A 21,438-nucleotide genomic window follows, 5' to 3' on the forward strand; every position below is an offset into this window, starting at 1 on the left:
CACAATCTAACACCATATCTGCTGCCCAAAACATTCTGATCCAGGTAAGTTTATTGAAAACAGCAAAGCACAGGGTGATGTTGATCAGATTATTGGAAGTTGAGAGGTGAAGAGAAACTAATACTGTCCTGAATATGTATTGTAGATGCAGATGGCAGAAGGAGCTGGCGGAGACACTCACACACACAAGCAGGTTGGTATACACGAGGAGTAGGAGACAGGGGAGCTGAAGGAGACGTCTGAAGCAGGTAGATATGGCCTTGGGAGTCCTTAAGGTAAGCATACATGTGAAGTATAGCAAACGAGACCGGACAGTGAGTGTGTGTGAGTGAAGAGTCTTTATAGTGGTGTTGATTGCAGTGCTGATGAGTGGCAGGTGGTGGTGATCAGTACTCCGGTGATTGGGTGCGTGGGTACGGAAGTGAGGTGGAACCTGACGTGTCTGTTACATACAGACTTTGGTATCTTAATTATTTAATTATTAGTTTTTCATCAACTCACAAAAGCCCCAAACAATCCTGTTGTAGGGTTTAATACATTTTACTATAACAAGTATTAAAGTACTTGTTCCATAAATGTAAAATTACATATTATAAAGTTTTTTTTTTTTTTTTCATGAATGAATCATTAATTAAAAGCTGGAGTTAGACTTCATAAGTGAGGGCTAGGACATATTTTGTACATAACATTTTCTTCCTTCCTTCCTTTTTTTTTTTTTTTTTTTTTGGTTTTGTGCCAAAATCAAGCATCCGAATGTCTAACCAGTAGGACGTCTAACCAGAACGTCTAACAGTACTTTTCTCAATAAGCATTTAGAGCAAAGTGAAACAAAATCATTTTGAGTGATTAACTGAGAGTTATAAATGCTACCATCTGTATTTCAAGACTTTCTCTGCAAATTTTGACAGAAACATACTGTATATACTACATTCCATGACAGAAGGATCTAAAGTTCTGTCTAAAGTTTGGAAACTTTGGACCCAAGTTTCATTTTTCAAAAAGTGTGTGCGTCTCACTCGGAGCAGACTCTACATACATACATACACTTAATTCATAGTTAAAATGAAAATATACAACAATTTACAATTTTGACATTTCACAAAGGGTCAGTTTACACATCCATTTTACTTTCTTTTTGTAATATTTATTTTTATACTGTTCTTTTAAAAAATATATATTTTCACCACCCAACCCACTATTTGGCTGTGGGTGGTGATCCCTCTCCTTTTTTGATGCTGCTATCCTGGTTATCAGAAATGTGTAAACAGCTGTAGGTATTGATCAACAGAAGAGCAGAACTGCACTTGAATGGTTTGATCCTTACCTCATGGGAATAGAATACTTATGGTTTTCTTGGAGAGGAGGGGTATCCAAGTCACACCTACCAGTTTAGTGCTTAATCCCCTCCTCTTCTTCATATAAGCACCATCAATGGGTAATATCATAAACATTCTTTTCTCTGCTTCTGCATTTAACATCTGCTCTAAATTGTATACATATTTTCTATTGGCATTGTGAGCTGCAAATATTTTTGACATTTGTGATAAATTGCTTGTCAAGTTCCTCATTTTAAGTCACTACAGCATATGACTAAATAACTAAATCTAAATGTCCAGTAGAGAGCATTTAGTAGGTTCTGTTGATTATGACAGAAATAAGTTATTGAGATTGCCATTTGCAGCCTTTGTAGGTGATTGTTTTAGGTAATAATTCTGTAATAAAAAATAGAGAGAAAATTCAGACAACAATATACACTTGTCATGGGAATTATTTATAAAGATGAAAATATTTTTTTTAATAATTTATTTAATGTTGAAATCATTCTCTTTCATTTCAATGAAGTTTGAATGCGGAGAATGACAGACACTTTCCTAATAAAATTAAATTACACATTTAAAATTCATCACTCACTTTAGTTTCTCTAATTTACAGTGTGGATCCTTCTGTAGATCTGAGAGCAACTTCAATCCTGATTCCCCTAGTTTATTCAGTTTCAGATTTAGTTCTCTCAGGTGTGAGGGGTTTGATCTTAGTGCTGAAACTAGAGCAGCACAACCTTCTTCTCCAATACTGCAGTTACACAGCCTATAGAGAAACAGTACAAATAATTCTTAATTTTTCCTTCAATGTTGTATATTTATGTATATCTGGAATGTATGTATTTTGAGAGATTTCTATTTTGTGTGTGATCTGCCTACAATGATTTATCAGCCCAGTTTTGTAAATTAATTTTTAGATTTTTACAAACACTACTGTTGTTGAGTCACGGAATGCAGTTTTAAGATTTTTTTTTTTTTTTTTTTTTTTTTTTTAGGTGAAAAAAGAAAAGAATGTAGTTATTTAGACCTGAAATATGCCACTTTGACAATTTGTTAAGACAAATTGTTTGCTTGTGTTTATTTCCTATTGTACAAACTTATTATACTTTTATCATGGCTAATATTGTTTATTTAAATATTATTTTTCAATAAATAATATTTTATATGAATAACATGCCGTATTTGGTATTGAGAAAGGGTTGGTTAATGCAGTGTTTCCCAAACCTATTCCTGGAGGCACACCAACACTGCACATTTTGGGCATGCGTCTCAATCAGCTCCCAAGTTCAGCAGTCAAGGCATCTGGGAGTCAGACATTTTAAGGGCTGTCTCAATCGCAAAAACGTACCAGGGGACTGAGATGTTCACTCTCTAAAAAGTCCCACAATGCACCGTGAAAACCAGGGAGCATCAATGTTCACCATATTGCCTTATTGAAAGTTTTGAAATGTGAAATGTAAATCATGTGAGCAGTCTCACCACACATAATGACACGACATAGATGTTTTTTTTTTTGTTTTTTTTTAAATACAAACAATTATTATATTTTAACATAAAAAATACCTCGCTAGACAGGTAATGAACATAACCTATCCAACATTTATAATTTATTTACGGTGGAAATGTTGCACATTAACTGCTAAAAAGACAAAGATATCGCTTTCCTCAGCGGACATTCAAAATGATTTTGTGATTATGAATATAAGATTGACCTCAAGAATATCAGCTAGATGCAGATAATGCACTTGCCTAGTCGATCTCTGTCTCATAATACTCTACATAATACAATATGTTTTATCAGTTTTTTTTTTTTTTATCAGTCTGTGTGTGAGAGTTTGATAAGATATGGAATAACAGCATGGTATGGAAACCTGACTGTCCAATCAAAATTAAAACTTGTACGACTTGTACACACTGCTCTAAAAATTGTTGGGTGTGATGAGAAATCAACCTATACAGGAGCTGTATGAGACATTTATTTTAAGACAAGCTAAGAAAATTGTTGCTGATGAGACACACATTTTACATGAGGATTTTAAGATGTTACCCTCAGGGAGACGATTGAGGATTTTGATGTGCAAATCAAATCGCTACAAAAATTATTTTGTGCCAACTGCAGTTAAACTATTTAATAGGGAATTGTTTAAATGAAAGAACAGGTAGTTTACTGTTGTTTTATCTGGCTTGTGGTTATTAGTAATTTATTATGTTTTTATTGTTTATGTGAGTTTAATGTTGTACTGGCTATGTCATGGTTGTCCAAGGTGAATTTCCCAGCAATGGGACAATAAAGTATATTCAAATTCAAATAAAAAGTTTCAATGAACCAACTCAGCGTTCCTTCATTTCTTGTTCTAAAGTGACATTTTAGAATTAGTAATGGAGGCTTGGTCTCAACTGTTAAACTGTCAACTTGAGATTTGTATCCATGGCTGAAGGAAGTAGTTCCGGACAAAAGAGCATTTTTAAAGACACTCTGTTGTTGTTTCTTATTTATTTACACACTTGTGCCATCAAACTGTTGTATGAACATAATTTCACACTCGTAGCTGTGACTACTCACTGTAATGTCTCTAGTTTACAGCATGGGTCCTTCATAAGATCAGAGAGCAGCTTTACTCCTGAGTCTTCTAGTTTATTATTGCTCAAATCCAGTTCTCTCATGTGTGAGGGGTTTGATTTCAGAGCTGAAACTAGAGCAGCACAACCTTCTTGAAATTTGCATGATTTTAGCCTGCAGATGAAAGGAGAGAAAATATAACTCAAATCATAAAAATACATATGCATTTGTGGAATCAGTTGAATGTGCACTTTGAATGATAGCATTCTAAAGAAAAAAAAAAACTGAAGAAAAACTTGATCCACTGTCTATGGATTAAGAATTGTGAGCAAACTGCAGAATGAGATGATAAATATAACATGATTTTGGATGCATTTTAAAACAACTTTGAAAACAAATTTTGAACTGTTGTTGATGCCAGGTTAAGGTCATGGGATCAGAACTGATAACTTGTATAACTTGAATACAATGCAAATGTATGTGGATACAAATGTCTTCCAAATGTATAAATAAATGTTTGTGGTTTGAGACAGAATCCCTGAATTTGGCATGATATAAGCAGGGTCTATGGGTCTATCAGACCATCAGCTCATTAGTCGAGACTCCAAGACCTGAAATGGGTGTGCCAGACAAAGGAGAAGGAATGCACAGTGCTGGGGAAGCTCCATGAATGTGTTTGGTATCCCCTGGTCTATGGCAAGAACTAAAGGTTGACATTGAGCTTGACCAATATAATCTACTTTGGAAACTGGATAGAGTCGTACCAGGAGAGGTAAATAGCCAGCATATCAAAACAGGCTATAAAGGAGATATCATATTAAGTCATTGAGGCAATCTAACTATATGGTGGACATAGGCAAACAGATGCAGGTTCTTGAACACTCAGATTGGGACCTGGACCTTTCCTATTTTTAGAGGGGAATGAGAGTCTGCTGGATCAAACACTGGATCAAACACAAGCCCAAACTGCATAGCAAATCAGTTCATTCTGTTTTGCTTTTTAAAACACTGGGTAGTGACAGAAGGTGAGAAGTAGAATTTACTTCAGCATGAAGGAGCTAAACAGACTAATGAGTGTAAACTTCCTGATAGAAAGGATGAACTGCTGCCAAATTTTCCTATTTAAATTAAATGATGGTTTGTTAAAATAGCTCTGTCGATTGCTCATTTCTTAACTTATAATATTCATACTTGGCTGAGCCTTAACAGATGCACTATATTGGGTGTCAAATGACCTTGGATCATACTAAAACCCAAAGTATACTTTTTTTTTTTTCTTTTTACATGTAAGCACACAGTCAAACACACAGCCTTGCAAAGTATACTTATTGACCCATACGCGTACACAGATATTTGGCGTATGCACAGTTTTTCTCTCGCCACAAGTTACAACCCATGAAAATATGTTTGTATTCATGTTTGTATTTTGTGCTAGAGTTATACAAATGAGGGTACTTTCTAACCTCTTCGCACATCTATGTGGGCCTCCATTGTCGCTGTAGCTTATATGCATTCCAGTCTGTTCTGTTTATGCAGTTTTTCTTCGACTACCTTGTGAATCGACAACCCCAGAGCACGGTTGCCATCTTGTGGCCAGGAAAGTTTATATTAAATTAATTATATGTGCATGTGCGACCTTTGTGTACAAAGTACGCATGGTTACAAAAATCCGGCTGTGCATGTACAGTATGTCCATACTATTCTGATGACGAAATTCATGTCATGTGCACTGTGCGCTGACCCTTGCATACATGTAAAAAATGTAGTATACTTTGGGCTTAAAGGTATATTGTGCTTTCAAAAAACAGAGGAACACTGTATACTCAGAAGTTCCATGAGATATTTCAAAAGGAGCTCTTTAGTGGGGAAAAACACACTAGCAGTCTACAATAGCTTGAAGGACTATGTTAAAAACCTTGTAACCTTTGTTCCAGCAGTGGCAGGTCTCCGGTCACACACCCTAATGCAATGTTTTTTGTTGTTGTTTTTTATTGACAAAATGTGTTTTGATTGAGACACAGGAGCACAGGTTGGCTTAAAAAAGTATCATCAGTATTTCCAAATCTTATTGTTACATTTACATTTTAACATTTAAAAGAAGTTTGAAAGGATTCTGTATATTGAATAGTTCATACTGTATTACAGAAAAGAAAAATGTAAACAAGATAATTCACTGTGGTGTTGTCTTTCAGTAACTATATGGACACTCACTGTAGTTTCCCCAGTTTACACCGAGTATCCTGCAGTAAATCAGAAATCAGCTTTACCACTGAGTCTCCTGTTTCATTGCCACTGAGATTGAGTTCTCTCAAATATGAGGGGTTTGATATCAAACCTGAAACTAGAGCTTTACAACCCTCCTCAGTAATAGTGCAGTCACACAACCTATAGAGAAACAAAGATAGTCACACTTTTTCAACATGCACATAAATTAAGCAAAAATGTGTATTACAATTATTTTAAATGAAACTGACCATAAGTTAAACACATAATTGACTCAAAAATTACAATTCCTTGAACATCCTCTAATAATGTAAGTAACAGCCTGAAATCTTTGGGGGTGTTTCCATTAGTTCTCTAGTTCACTAATCAGTGCACTGGCCAGCATGGAGTCAACCATTTGCAGGGCTGTCCCTTTGTGAAAATCATTTCAGTGCACTGAAGCATCTGCATCACAGTGTGTAAAATCTCACAAATGTGAGGAGACCCAGTTCACTGCAGCACAAGCTTGGAATGTAACTCCCTTAAAGTGGTGACAACATGAGAAATCTAATTATATTTGATCTTTTGAAATTAATTGTACTATTAAAAAAATACTGTAAGTTTCAGATTTTAAAACTTCCATCTCATTGCAAAAACAGTTTTTGTTGAAACCAAGCTGCCAAAAGACTTGTTTTCTACTTTCTACTTGTTTTTTGTGATGTCACAATGTGGTAGATAGTCAACAGGCTCATTTAAGATAAGCAACATTAACAGATCACTGGATATCACAACAAGATGCATTTTTTTAAATATAATTTTTGTTACTCTTCTACTTCTGGATCCAACTCAGTCACTTTACAGTTACATTTTCCATCCTATGCACATTATTTAATGTTCCACTTTTAATATCATTTAGTATTTTAGTCCCTTTAGTCATATCTTCTGCTAACCATATGAACATGCTCATATCGCCTTGAATAGTGTTTCAGTATTTCACATGGATTCTGAAAGTCTATTATTATAACTCTACAAATTATACCAGAAGGTAGCAGCACCACTGGTCTTCAACAAGCACAAGTCACATCTCTGTTTATCTCTATGCACTGGCTACCATTACCATTACCATTACAAAAAAAAAAAAAAAAAAAAAGAAACAAATGTGAAGTTAAATTAAAGTCATCTGTGGTGCTTTGTATGGGTAAATTTGATTAAAAGTGATTTCATCGGTTAGCAGCAATGACATTGGTAAATTCACTGACATTAAATGCATAAAGTGTAACTGTATTATTTAATCATTGCAGGTCTGAATATTTTTTGTTTTTATTTCAGTGTTTGTTTTTATTCATTTAGAGGAATATTCCATCTGTTTTTGTTCAAGTGGGATGATTAAAGAACTGTGGCAGAAAACAGCATCTGTCTGGTGTGAAGTCACTTGCACATACATATTATCAAGTGTAATCCAAACTAATAATTTCACTAAACCAGCACTTGCACATAATTTTTTTATCACATTATCTTACACATTATCCTAATATTAACTGTATGTACATTTACTACAGAAAAACAAAAGTTATCAATATTATTTAATCTTGACTGTTCTTATTTAATATAAAATAATTTAATGCAAAGAGTATTTTAATTATTTTTATTTTTTTAGTTTACATCCCCATAAGTACTACATATTTTACAAGGTAAACATTTATTGAAAGTAAATAAGTGAGAGTATTTTTTTAATATCGAAATGCATTCAATATTACACTTGTCTTTCCATTATGATATTAAATCTTTAAATGTGACTAAATATAGATTTTAAAGTAATGATTTCAAGTTTTGAAAATCTATATTTCAGGATATCTTTAAGGTGGCTAGTGAGAGCTGGTAAGTGCAATTATCAAGCACATTTCAAACTTTGAAAACATAATGGTGTCACATTCTGTTATCATTTGTTTTGTTTTCATGAACTTTTAGTTGTTGTTTTTTTTCTTTTTCTTTTTTCCACTTTCCTTTGTTCCTATTTTTCCCGCTCATAATTGGTTACACCATGTTTTTAATTAGTTACACCTGTTTTCTTTTAGTGCATTAACGTGTATATATTGCCCTCAGTTCATTGCCTGTTGTTGTTTGTGTTAACAAGTGTTTTTGCTTTTGTAAATTATCATCTCATTTTTGTATATTAAAGTGCTGCAATTAGATCTGCCTTTCCTTGCCTCATCTTCTACCAGATCCTGGTGTAACAAAATGGTTAAAATCAAACATTTTTCAAACTCTGTCTGAACACTGTTCTGCAGTGATGCATGTGACCTTTGTGGTGTAAATTCTAGATAAGTAAAAGAAAAACTGAAATTCCTCCCATATGTCTGTATTACAAAAAGGTTTTGTGCATGGATATGAAAATTACAAAGTTTATAAACTCAGGAGTTGTTAATCATAGAATAATTCTATATAATATTAACCATTTAACAATATGGAAATGATAGTAAAGCTTACTTCAGTTTCTCCAGTTTACAGTGTGGATCCTTCAGCAGATCAGAGAGCAGCTTCACCCCTGAATGTCCTGGTTTATTATAGTTCAGATTCAGTTCTCTCAGGTGTGAGGGGTTTGATCTCAGAGCTGAAGCCAGAGCAGCACATCCTTCTTCTTCAATACTGCAGTTACACAACCTGTAGAGAATATATATCATTCTTATTTTGCTATTTCTATTGGCAAAATGTGTTTATATTTAATGTGTTTATATTTATTGTGTTTATATTTTATTCCCAGGGTTTTTTTTTCTCTCCATTCTGTCACCTGATGGAGTTTGGGTTCCTTGCCACTGTCACCTCTGACTTGCTTAGTTGGGGACACTTAATTTTCAACTATAATATTGATCTGACTGTACTGACAACTGTTGTATAAGAACAGAACTGAGCTGGACGATGATATAATTTTTTTGGTAGAACTGCTTTATAGAATAAATGAACTAATTTAATAATTAATTGCTGTATTGCTGAAATGCATAATTTCCCTGTTATACTGTTAAAGCTGCTTTAAAACAATCTGTATTGTTTTAAGGGCTATATAAATAAAGGTGACAGACTTACTATTCTATCAATAGTCTTGTATAACCAGATATTTGACTCTCAGTAAGTCTATTCTGTTGCAGCCGATTCTGGCCATGAACCATTCACTTAAACAGAATGAGATTGTCTGATTGACATTTAAAATAACAAATTTCAGTTGATGTCATTTTGAAATGGATGATATCACAACATTAGATCCTCACCCATTGAAGTAATAGCTCATTTAAAGCATTGTCACAACAGTCTCAACAAAAGGTTGTACAGAAAACAAAACAATATTGAAAAATATGTTTAGAGATAAATGATAAGGAGTATCAATATCATAAAAGTAATATTATTATTTAAATAAACATTCAGCCCATTGGTTCTCAATGATAACATGATAATAACAAGGTAACAATTTCAAATCAACACTATAATAATTAATAAGACTCACTGTAATTTATCCAGTTTACAGTGTGGATCCCTCAGTAGATAAGAGAGCAGCTTAACTGAGTCTCCTGGTTTATTATAGTTCAGATTCAGTTCTCTCAGGTGTGAGGGGTTTGAACTCAGAGATGATGCCAGAGCAGTACAAACTTCCTCTTCAATACTGCAGTTACATAGCCTGTATAGAGAAAGTGAAACATTGTCACATTTACAGCTCAATACAACTAAAATTCCAAAAGATGAAATTAAGTTTTGAGATGTAAGTGTCTGACTGATCTGTCCGGTGAGGATATTGTTTTAAATACAGTGGGGTACAAAAATCTCAGAAAACATTAAATCCAGGCTGAAAATAAGCAAAGGCTTTGCCTCTTATAAAATGTAAAAAAAAAAAAAAAAAAAAAAAAAAGAAAGAAAGAAAGAAAGAAAAAAGAATAAGATTTAAGACTTATTTCAAGATCATTAATAAAATAAGTACATTTAAGACATTAATAATGTGACTTGTAATTGTAATGTGTAATAATTATTTTAAACAATTCTAACAATTATTATTAAAAAAAAAAGGTTTATCAATCACAGGTCAGCCTGCATGTGCACCATGGTTAATCTTAAATCCGATGACGCACATAGCATATAGAACATGAAGATAATGGCTAGAGATTTGACAGTGATTTGAACCAGAGATTGACAGTGTTCTAAGCTGCTCAAAAAGTGATACACAGCTTCAAAATTATATATTTTGACTTGGAAATGCATTTTATGTTGATGCATGCAGTATAATGCATGTACTTCAGAGTTAAAATGTTGATTTAATGAAAAAAGCTGCTTTAAGGTAATCTGTTGAAGTGTTTATAAGTACTTAAAATAATATTATTTATTTGGATCTTTCTTTTGGTAGTAGAGTACTTTTCCCCTGAATATAGCAAGCACTTAAACATACCAATCTAAAACTATTATACAAACTGTATAGAACCAGTTTAAAGTGGCAGCTTTGCTGTACTGGTTGTTCTTTAGTAGTTGTTCCTAATAACAGTTATGAAGCAAGTACTGAACCATTTTTAATGTAAAGACAGCTGCACTTCAGCTGCATGAAGAAAACCTGAAAATCATGTGAAGATCATCACTACCGATAAGATGTCATTCCACGTTGACATTAAATATACACTATTTTATGCTGCTAAAAATTATTAACATGGAGAGAAAGTTATAATGTTTAAACGCATAACGCTTCTTATCAAAGATTATTTGCCATGGCAGCCACTTATTTGTTTTGAGGACAAACACTGCATCCACAGTCTCACACACAATCTATCTCCATGTTTTTCTATTTATTATTTTTTAATATTGTACATTGTTAGAGACATATAACATGCCATTTTACCTGAAGTCTCAGACTTTTAGACCCCATTGTTACAAATAAATAAATTAAATAAATAAATTAAATAAATTATTTGTCATTCAAAAATCTGTCAATACAGCAGCACTCACAGTAACTTCTCCAGTTTACAGTCTGGATCCTTCAATAGATCAGAGAGCAACTTCCCTCCTGAGTGCCTTGGTTTATTCCAGCTCAGATCCAGTTCTCTTAGATGTGAGGGGTTTGATCTCAGAGCTGAAACCAGAGCAACACAACCTTCTTCTCCAATACCGCAGTTATACAACCTGTAGAAAATATATATAAACAGTAATTCAGCTAAACTTTTGAACAATCCTCAAAAGTAATCCTGTACAAAGAAATATGCTTCAGAAATGTCCTTCAGAGATCAACACACAAATAGATACAGTAGGCAAAATTATGTGAATTGTTAGTGTTTGACTGATGTATTAACATTAAAACAAAGAAACTTTTTATGGTTGTAACAAATATATGAGCTATATATACACAAAAAGTGAAGATGTAGTGCAGGGGTTCCCAATCCTACGCCTAAAGGATTACTATTCTACAGAGTCTTTAGGAGTGTTAGAGTGTCTCCAGGCAGGTGTGTTGGAGCAGGCTGGAGTTACAATCAGCCAGATGTTGGCCCTCCAGGTTTGAGAACTACTGGTCTAGATGTTTCTTCTATTCTTGTAACTTTTATGTCTTTCATATTACATAAAAAAAAAAAAAAAAAAACTTTTGAGTATTGTCTTACTTAAGTGTCTGCAGTTTACATTGAGGATTCTTCAGTCCATCAGAGAGCAGCTTCACTCCTGAATCTTGCAGATTGTTGTAATTCAGGTTCAGCTCTCTCAGACTTGAAGAGTTTGAGCTGAGAATTGAGGCCAGTGTTGAACAGCTCTTCTCTGTCAGATTACAGCTCTGTAGACTTTAAGAGAAATTATTAAATAACCATGTAACTACAGACACTCAAAAGATATCTCATTATTTTTTAGCCTTTTGACAAAACCAGTGTTAATATCAACATTTTTTTTTTACAGATGAAAACAAGGCGATAACTAAATAAAAACCGGCATTGAATGACAAAAACTATGATGAAAATCTATTGACTTTTTATTCAATAGACGAAAATTTAAGGGAAGGGTGATTTGGGAAGAGATAGTCAGAACTGATGTCTTGTGTGGTAGATGCATTTGAATTGTAACATGCTGATCTACCTGGCAGGACATAAATTGGCATAAACTTAGCTCGTTGCATGTCTCATAAAACATTAAAAAATGTAAATGTCTGGGAGAAAGAGAAGAGCAGAAATATGGATAAATCTGAAAAAGCGTGCGCACACACTCAAAGCATGAATAATGCCAAAACCATATGTTCTTCTTTAGAAGAAGTGGTTTTATTTAATTTTAAGATAATTTTTTTTTATACATAAATTTCAGCACAGTTAAATCTGTTTGTATTGCATTGTCACAGTCACCAGCCAGAGTGCCCATGATTACCACCAGAGGGCACTCCATCCCGGACTACTGCCACACCATCTCGGACTTCATTACCCATAACCCACTGCCGGACAAATCAGCCATGATTGTCTACAGCTGTGTCTACAGCTGTGAGCCAATTAGACTAAATCTACTGTAGATTTAGTCAACTAAAATCTTATAATATATAATTAAAACAATTCAGATGACTGAAATATGACTAAAATTAAATGGCATTTTTAGTCAAAAGACTATGACTAAGGCTACACAAAGCCTGAGCTTACCCTAAACTGATCTTTTTTTCCTCGTCTCAAAAAATATCTGCGTCCACACGAAACCACTGAAACAACTTAAAATGATGTAGTATACATACCAGACCATTATGTGGCGCTGTAATTCTGTCACAGAAATGCACTTAAAGAAGTGAAGACTTGGAGCATGCACATAAACCTTGCCCGCTGAATACAAACTATATCAAAGCTTAGAAATAACGCTTTATTTTGGCTCAGTAGCTTCTCCAGCATGAACGCAAGCATGTAGAGTCTGCTATTGCTGTTGTTGGTGCTGTTTTGTGGTGTTAGTGTCAAAGAAAGACACAACTCAGTATAAATAGACAGACACTAATAACATAATACAATCCAGCCGGGTGCAATGAAGTGATGACGAGTCCAGGCAGTGTGTTATGGGATATGTAGTGCATGTAATGGGTGGAAATAAGAGTCCGGGATGGAGTGCCCTCTAGTGGCCGATAGGGCACTCTCACTGGTGATCATGACATTACCCCCCCTCAAAGGAGCGGCTACCAGATGCTCCACCAGACAAAACAAAACAAAAACACAAAAACTCAGGAGGGAGGTGGACAGGAGGAGGATCAGGGGGAGGGATGGCGGGCCAGATCCAGGGTGCCCAACTGATAGCCAGGGCGGTGCTGGAGGAACTGACCAGGCTGGTTCTAGCGGTTCTGGAGTCCTGGCTGAAAGCCAGGGTGGTGCTGGAGGAACTGACCAGGCGGGAACTGGCAGGTCTGGATTCCTGGCTGAGTGCCAGGGCGGTGCTGGAGGAACAGACCAGGCGGGTCTCAACGGTTCAGGTAGCCTGGGCAGAGGCGGCAGGGCAGAAGGCTTGGACGGCGGCGGCAGGGCAGAACAAGTGTGCTCTGTGGCCGTATCAGGGAAAGCGGGCAGCTCGGTGACGGCCTCCGTGGCCGTATCTGGGAGAGCGCGCAGCTCGGTGACGGCCTCCGTGGCCGTATCATGGAGAGAGGGCAGCTCGGTGACGGCCTCCGTGGCCGTATCATGGAGAGCGGGCAGCTCGATGACGGCCTCCGTGGCCGTATCATGGAGAGAGGGCAGCTCGGTGACGGCCTCCGTGGCCGTATCATGGAGAGAGGGCAGCTCGGTGACGGCCTCCGTGGCCGTATCATGGAGAGCGGGCAGCTCGTTGACGGCCTCCGTGGCCGTATCATGGAGAGCGGGCAGCTCGGTGACGGCCTCCGTGGCCGTATCATGGAGAGCGCGCAGCTCGGTGACGGCCTCCGTGGCCGTATCAGGAAGAGCGGGACGGCAGCGGGCTCGGGCAGCTCCGGGACTGCAGCGGGCTCGGGCTGCTCCGGGACGGCAACGGGCTCGGGCTGCTCTGGGACGACCGCTGGCTGCTCGGGCTGCTCTGGGATGACCGCTGGCTGCTCTGGGACGCCAGCGGGCTGCTCGGGCTGCTCTGGGATGACTGCTGGCTGCTCTGGGACGACAGCGGGCTCAGGCTGGGGCTGCTCTGGGACGGTAGCGGGCTCAGGCTGGGGCTGCTCTGGGACGGCATCGGGCTCAGGCTGGCAGACTGATCCAGAGTCAATAACACCTGAGTGCCTCCTCCAGGCATACAAGACCGCCAAAACATAAAAAGAGAAGACAGCCCTCCTGGCCATCACAGGACTGACAGGGAGAGCATGTGGGACTGGATCTGACTCCCTGGCTGGAGCGGCCTCTGAAGCGGACTCACTGACTGGAGCGGGCTCTGGAGTGAACTCACTGACTGGAGTGGACTCACTAACTGGAGTGGACTCACTAACTGGAGTGGACTCACTAACTGGAGTGGACTCACTGACTGGAGTGGACTCACTAACTGGAGTGGACTCACTAACTGGAGTGGACTCACTAACTGGAGCGGGCTCTGGAGTGGACTCACTGACTGGAGCGGGCTCTGGAGTGGACTCACTGACTGGAGCGGGCTCTGGAGTGGATTCACTGACTGGAGCGAGCTCTGGAGAGGCCTCCGGGTCTTGGGGGATGGAAGCTTTTCTCCTCCTCTTCCTCTTCTTAGATGTGGGAAGCGGACACTCAGTGCCCACCTCCTCTGTGGCCTCTGGAGCGGAGTCACGGGCTGGAGCGGTCTCACGGACTGGAGCGGGTTCACGGACTGGAGTGGGTGTTGGAGGTCTCTGAATCTGCCCATCCCTATGCAGATACAGGTAACTGGCGAAATTCCAAAAAATTTACTTTCCGACCAGCTCCATCTCCCACTGCGGCAGAGGATCCTTAAGACAGTTATTAATTGTGTCCTTGAGGACCGCATCAGAGAGACCATACCCCTCCGCCCGTGACCAGAACTTCTGGAAAAATGTCCGCACTCCCATTCTCCCCTGGCGAAGAGTTGCCAAAAGGGCCTGAGCCTCCTCAGCCCCCACTGATGACCGGAGTCTCCTGCTGCTGGATCTCTGCATGGTTGGTTTGTTCTGTCATGGTAAACACGAAGACAAAAGGTAGATCCAAGTGCAGCAAAAGGTGTTTATTAAGGGCAAATCCAAAAGGCGTAATCCAGGGTACAGGCAAAGGTCATAATCCATAAACAGCAGTCCAATCATAAAACACGAAACAAGAAAACTATAAACCAAAACGGGAGAACATGAAAACCAGGGATCAGACACGAGGGTGACATCAAACAACGAACCAACACCAAAGAAAGACACAACTCAGTATAAATAGACAGACACTAATAACATAATACAATCCAGCTGGGTGCAATGAAGTGATGACGAGTCCAGGCAGTGTGTTATGGGATATGTAGTGCATGTAATGGGTGGAAATAAGAGTCCGGGATGGAGTGCCCTCTAGTGGACGATAGGGCACTCTCACTGGTGATCATGACAGTTAGCGCGTCTGACTGGGGTCGACACGTGGGGTGATGACATCATCGTTTCAGAAAATATACGGATTGCCCCGTCCACACAATAACGCAAAGACTGCGTTTTCAAATTTTTCCACTCTGGGACCCGCTTTCAAAAAATAGCGGTTTCACCTTTCAAAAACGAACGAAATGCCTATCCGATAAAACATTTGTGCCTATTCACAGAAACGCATCTCTGCGTGGACGGGGCCTTAAACTAAATCAAAATTGACAAAATTAACATGGGACAAAACTCAATACATATCTCAATTTTTATGTATTTGCTTTTAAATTACTTAAAACATTTAAGTTAACATTTTTTATTAAATGGCACCTATTGTGCAAAATTCACTTTTACATGGTTTGAACATCAATGTGTGATGACAGTGTGTGAAAACAACCACCCTATAATGATAAAAATCCACCCACTCCTTTTTTTTAATTCTCATTCTTCATGAGCCAAGTCAAGTCACAGTTGATCTTCCTGAGCCAAGTCAAGTCACAGTTGATCTTCGTGAGTCAAGTCAAATCACAGCTGATCTTCATGAGTCCATGAAGATGGACTCCCATTACTCATTAAGAGAAAATGGAAAACATTTTTAAACAATGCGCCAGGCGCACCGACCATTTTTCCCATCCTTAAACTAGCAAAGAAAAAAAACCTGCCTGTAGCTTTTAGTAGTAATGAAGTGTTAAACAATAAAAGTTTAGCCTATAAGCAAGAAACCCATACATTTTTTTGCTGTGTCTAAAGATGATCTGAATTGAATTTGGTGAAAATTAAACCAACCATTTAAAAGGAGTTCAATAAAGTAGGTATTCAATAAAATTCAAAATGACAGCAAGTTCGACTGACTATGGTATAATTGGTATCATTGTTCCCAGTATTACTTAAGGAATCTATCAAGAATCTATAAAGCTTCACTACAATAGACAGAATTTATCAAAAGCAGCACAGCAGTAATGACTTTATGAACTTCTTTACTTACAATATTGATAATATTATAATTATAACTATGCTAACCGTCTACTACAGTATCACATCAGACAGTGCATTGTAGTGCATTTTAGTGTCCCTAAGGAAAAAATCCATTCATTCATTGCTATAGGAGAGGAAGGAATGTCTAAATTCTTTAAATCATCTATATCAACATGTATGTTAGACCCTATGTCAACTAAGCTACTGAAAGAGATGCTTCCATAGAACCACTTCTTAATATCATTAATTCATCTTTGTCATTAGGATACGTACCGAAAATTTTAAGCTGGCTATTATTAAACCTCTTGTTAAAAAAACGCAACTTGATTCTACAGAATTAGTTAATTGCAGGCCAATCTTGAACCTTTTCTGTCAAAGACACTAAAGGTAGTATCCTCACAACTATGCTCCTTTTTAGAAAGAAATTGTATCTATGAGACTTTCCAGTCAGGATTTAGACCGTACCATAGTACTGAGACAGCTCTCTTTAGAGTTACAAATTATTTGCTCTTATCATCAGGTCGTGGCTCTATTTCTCTATTAGTGTTACTGACTCTTAGTGCTGCATTTGACACTATTGACCACAACATTCTTTTAAATAGACTCGAAAATTATGTTAGTGGAATTGCATTTGGCATGGTGCAAATCATACTTATCAGCTTGTAGTAGTAAACAAAGAGATATATCATATCATACAACATAACACATTATCTACTTCTATAATTCAAATCATGTAAATTGTTAGGCTCCATAAATTCAAACTGATGTACTCACTACATCATAAGACGAATGACTTCTATGCTATTATTAGTACCTCTCTGTTTATCCCGAGGTTTACCATAGTCTGCCAAATTCAGGCCGTATCGAGATGAGATGAAGGACCTGCGCCTAGACACGACGACAACGCAGCCCCGAATTGTCAACTAAATTATCCCCTGCAAAGGCCTCCTTCCCTTTCCTTTCCCTATATATAGATAAAACATTATCAAAATGATTCCAGTTCGAATGGATCCGTGGAAACAACAAATAATTCTGTATTGTGCAGGCCAGACAAGTAATTTGGTGATGTCACTTTGTAAAGAAAGACTAAGCATCTGCGCACATACACATTCAAACGTGCATACGTATAGACTAAAAACGTAAATGAATGGTAAGAACGCATTAAACGTATTCTGTTTTCGGTGAAAAAGGTGTCATTTAAGTGGCCCCTAAGTTAATAATTAGATTTTTACAACGGAAGATCATTCAATCAAAAACTTACTTTCCTAGATCTGATGTGAAGCCAAAACAATCTCTGTCCATTTATGACTGTGAAGCTGCTTTGAAACAATCTGTATTGTAAAAAGCATTATAAAAAATGAAGCCGACTTGACGTGACATTTCCCAACAATGATGCCAAAAATGTCCAACATTGAAACAAAAAGAGGTATTGTTTGACTCAGTAGGCTGCAATGAATCTAAATAGACCAGTCTCCTGACCAGCAGGTAGTGCTGTCTAATTTTATATCTGCCCTTTAAGCTCAAAAGATATTAGCATAAACAGTGCAAATTTGGACAGTTGTTGGTGCTAGAGGGTTTAAATTAGACATTCTAAATGAGTTGTGGTTATGTTAATGTTCAGACATTTCAAATATCAATTTTCCTGCAAGGGGTTCTATAGGCTTTCATAGATAGACTCAAGAGCAGAAGAAGAAAGGTACCCTTTTCACAGACTGTGACTGTGATGCAAATTTACACTGTTATACATGCATGTACACTCACTACTTTACATTGTAGCAAAGTGTCATTTCTTCAGTGTTGTCACATGAAAAGATATAATAAAATATTTACAAAAATGTGAGGGGTGTACTCCTCTGGAGTCTTACTATGCAAAAGTCTTAGGCCAGCTTTGTTGTTTGAGCAATGTTTTAATGACCATCCATATGTATTTTTCAGTCTCATTATTACAATACAAACAGAAAAAAACAGGAAACGTACACAGAAAAAAAAAAAGAAAAAAAAAATCAGATCAAAATTTTTTCTTTAAGCAAAAATCTGTATGTAGTGTGACCTCCTGGACTTCTTCCATTTTCTCAGAAATGAAACTCTGAGAAACTTCTCATCAGATTTTTTATATTCTAATATAAAGAGCTTGAGAATAAAATCATATATGGTTATTATATCATTGCTAAAACAGCATCTAATGGTGGCTTAAGACTTTTGCACAGTACTGTGTGTGTGTGTGTGTGTGTATATATATATATATATATATATATATATATATATATATATATATATATAGTAATTTTTGCACCTTGTTGTGCATTTTTATAATTTTTAATATTTAATATTTTATAATATTTGCTGAGCATTAAAGCATTAAATAAACAATGATATACAATGTTTTAATTAGAAAAATGCTCACTCAGATTTTCTAGAAACTTTGATGACTGGCAGCAGCTTCAGAAGACCTTCTTCAGATGGTTTATATTTCCTCAGCTGAAACTCATCCAGCTTCTCTTCTGAGTTCAGCAACAAAAACACTAGAGCTGACCACTGAGCAGGAGAAAGAATGATTCTAGAGAAATTAAAGTCTGTTCTGTTCAGGAATTTTTGTATTTCCTGCACTAGAGAATGATCATTCAGTTCGTTCAAACAATGGAACAGATTGATGGATTTCTCTGTAGAGGGACTATCCTTGATCTTCATCTTAATGTACTCTACTATTCCCTGTTTGCTGTCAGAATTGCTTCCTGTCTGTGTCAGGATGCCTCGTAAGTGTGTCTGATTGGACTCCAGTGAGAGACCCAGAAGGAAGCGGAGGTAAAGGTCCCAGTGTCCATTTTCACTCTGTAAAGCCTTGTCTACTTCACTCTTCAGAAAATCTGTCATGCTACTTTTTGTTTCTTTATCTGAAAGAAACAAAAGAAACTTGAATAAAGCAGCAAGAAACTCCTGAATGCTCAGATGAACAAAGCTGTACACCTTCCTCAAGTACAGTCCAAACTCCTCTCTGAGGATCTGGGTACAAACTCCTGAATACACTGATGCTTCTCTGACATCAATGCCAAACTGTTTCAGATCCTCCTCATAAAAGATCAGGTTCCCCTTTTCCAGCTGTTCAAAAGCTAGTTTTCCCAGTGAGAAGATGCTCCTCTTGGCCTGCTGAAGATCTACTTCATATTTTCCATCATACTTCTGGGTCTTCAGTTTGGTTTGGTAGATCAGGAAGTGTGTGAACATTTGAGTAAGAGTCTTGGGGATCTCTGTGCTCTCTGCTTCACTCAACATCCTCTCTAGAACAGTGGATGAGATCCAACAGAACACTGGGATGTGACACATGATGTGGAGGCTCCTTGATGATTTGATGTGTGTGATGATTCTATTGGCTAGCCTCTGGTCTTTTATTTTCTTGCTGAAATACTCATCCTTCTGAAGGTCATTGAACCCTCGTACCTCTGTGACCTGGTCAATACACTCAGGAGGGATCTGATTGGCTGCTGCTGGTCGAGAGGTGATCCAGAGGAGAGCAGAAGGAAGCAGATTCCCATAGATGAGATTGGTCAGCAGAACATCTACTGAGGCTGATTCTATCACATCACACAAAATATCATTGTTCTGGAAATCTAGAGGAAGTCGACACTCATCCAGTCCATCAAATATGAACAGGACTTTGAGCTCATTAAAGTCTGTCGTTCTCAGTTCTTTTGTATCTATAAAAAAATACTGAAGAAGCTTCATCAGACTCATATTATTTTCCTTCATTAAATTGAGCTCTCTGAAAGGAAGTGGAAATATGATGTGAACATCCTGATTTGCTTTTCCTTCTGCCCAATCCAGAATGAACTTTTGCACTGAGAATGTTTTTCCAATTCCAGCAACTCCTTTAGTCAGTACAGTTCTGATTGGTTTGTCTTGTCCAGGTGAGGCTTTAAAGATGTCATTACATTTGATTGGTGTTTCATGTGTCACTGGTGTCCATGATGTTGTCTCAATCTGTTTCACCTCATGTTGATTATTGATCTCTCCACTCCCTCCCACTGTGATGTACAGCTCTGTATAGCTCTCATGTAGTGGTATTGTGTTTTTTTTATTAGATTTTCCATCATTAATTATATGAAAATCTTCCTTTTCTGTGGATACTATGGAGACAGAAAGTGGTACAGTGGTGGTCAGAATTTTTGGCACCCTTGGTAAATATGATCAACGATGACTATAAAAATAAATCTGCATTGTTTATCTTTTTGATCTTTAATTCGTAAAATTAGCAAAAATTTAACCTTTCATTGAAGGAAAAGAATTTAAAGTAGGGGGGAAATCACATTATGAAATAAATGTTTTACTCCAAAACAAATCTATCTACTTTTTGTACTATTAACTATCATTCCATGCTATAATTTTTCTGATACAGTAAACAAAAATAGTGAACTGCTTATACTTTTTTACAGTTTGGACATTCTAGTAACTCCTTTAGTATTTCACACAAGCCAGTCATACAGATTTGTAACAACATAAGGATAAATATTTATATTCCTCTAAAGTGATGTAATAGTCACATGATCCAGAGCTCTTACTGGTCTGTAATGTGTTAGTGAGGTCTGTATGGATCCTGTTCCTTAGGACCTGCAGTGTCTTCAGAAGCCCCTCTCTGACTAGGCTCTGCCCTTCGTTATCCTCCTCCTCCTCCTCCTCTCTTTCTGAGAATTCTGGGAGATCTGGGCTCAGCAGTCTCTTGGACCTCTTCAGCTCTTTCTTCTTCAGAGAGAAGGTGATTTTCACAAATTAGGCATTTTTCCTTGATATCAAGTATGTCAACACAGATACAAAAATACACTGTGTGCCATTTTTTTTTCTTAAATTGTTCAGTGAAGGACATTTGTCTTTTGCAGGGGAATTAC

General features: G+C 37.3%; 1 protein-coding gene across 1 annotated transcript; it reads right to left on the reverse strand.

Moving 5' to 3' along the window:
• Positions 1-1,435: 1,435 nt before the first annotated feature.
• Positions 1,436-19,897, reverse strand: LOC137009565 (ribonuclease inhibitor-like). Its single transcript, XM_067371891.1, has 9 exons — positions 18,966-19,897; positions 11,700-11,873; positions 11,056-11,229; positions 9,578-9,748; positions 8,569-8,742; positions 6,091-6,264; positions 3,883-4,053; positions 1,912-2,085; positions 1,436-1,712 (listed from the first exon to the last, which is right to left on the reverse strand). Exons 1-9 carry the CDS (start codon positions 19,880-19,882, stop codon positions 1,700-1,702), a joined length of 2,142 nt encoding a protein of 713 aa, XP_067227992.1. The 5' UTR covers positions 19,883-19,897; the 3' UTR covers positions 1,436-1,699.
• Positions 19,898-21,438: the final 1,541 nt, after the last annotated feature.

This window comes from Chanodichthys erythropterus, chromosome 20, assembly GCF_024489055.1.
Source record: "Chanodichthys erythropterus isolate Z2021 chromosome 20, ASM2448905v1, whole genome shotgun sequence".
Taxonomy (NCBI): Eukaryota; Metazoa; Chordata; class Actinopteri; order Cypriniformes; family Xenocyprididae; genus Chanodichthys; species Chanodichthys erythropterus.

What these genes read in the sequence shown, in the direction of transcription:
- LOC137009565 (XM_067371891.1), bottom strand. Translation starts at nt 19,882, where the DNA reads ATGTGTCACATCCCAGTGTTCTGTTGGATCTCATCCACTGTTCTAGAG. An exon ending in AAAGTTTCTAGAAAATCTGA is followed by an intron (nt 11,874 to 18,965) that starts GTGAGCATTTTT and finishes TTTCTCTTAAAG; the next exon opens with TCTACAGAGCTGTAATCTGA. An exon ending in TGTAAACTGGATAAATTACA is followed by an intron (nt 8,743 to 9,577) that starts GTGAGTCTTATT and finishes TATTCTCTACAG; the next exon opens with GTTGTGTAACTGCAGTATTG.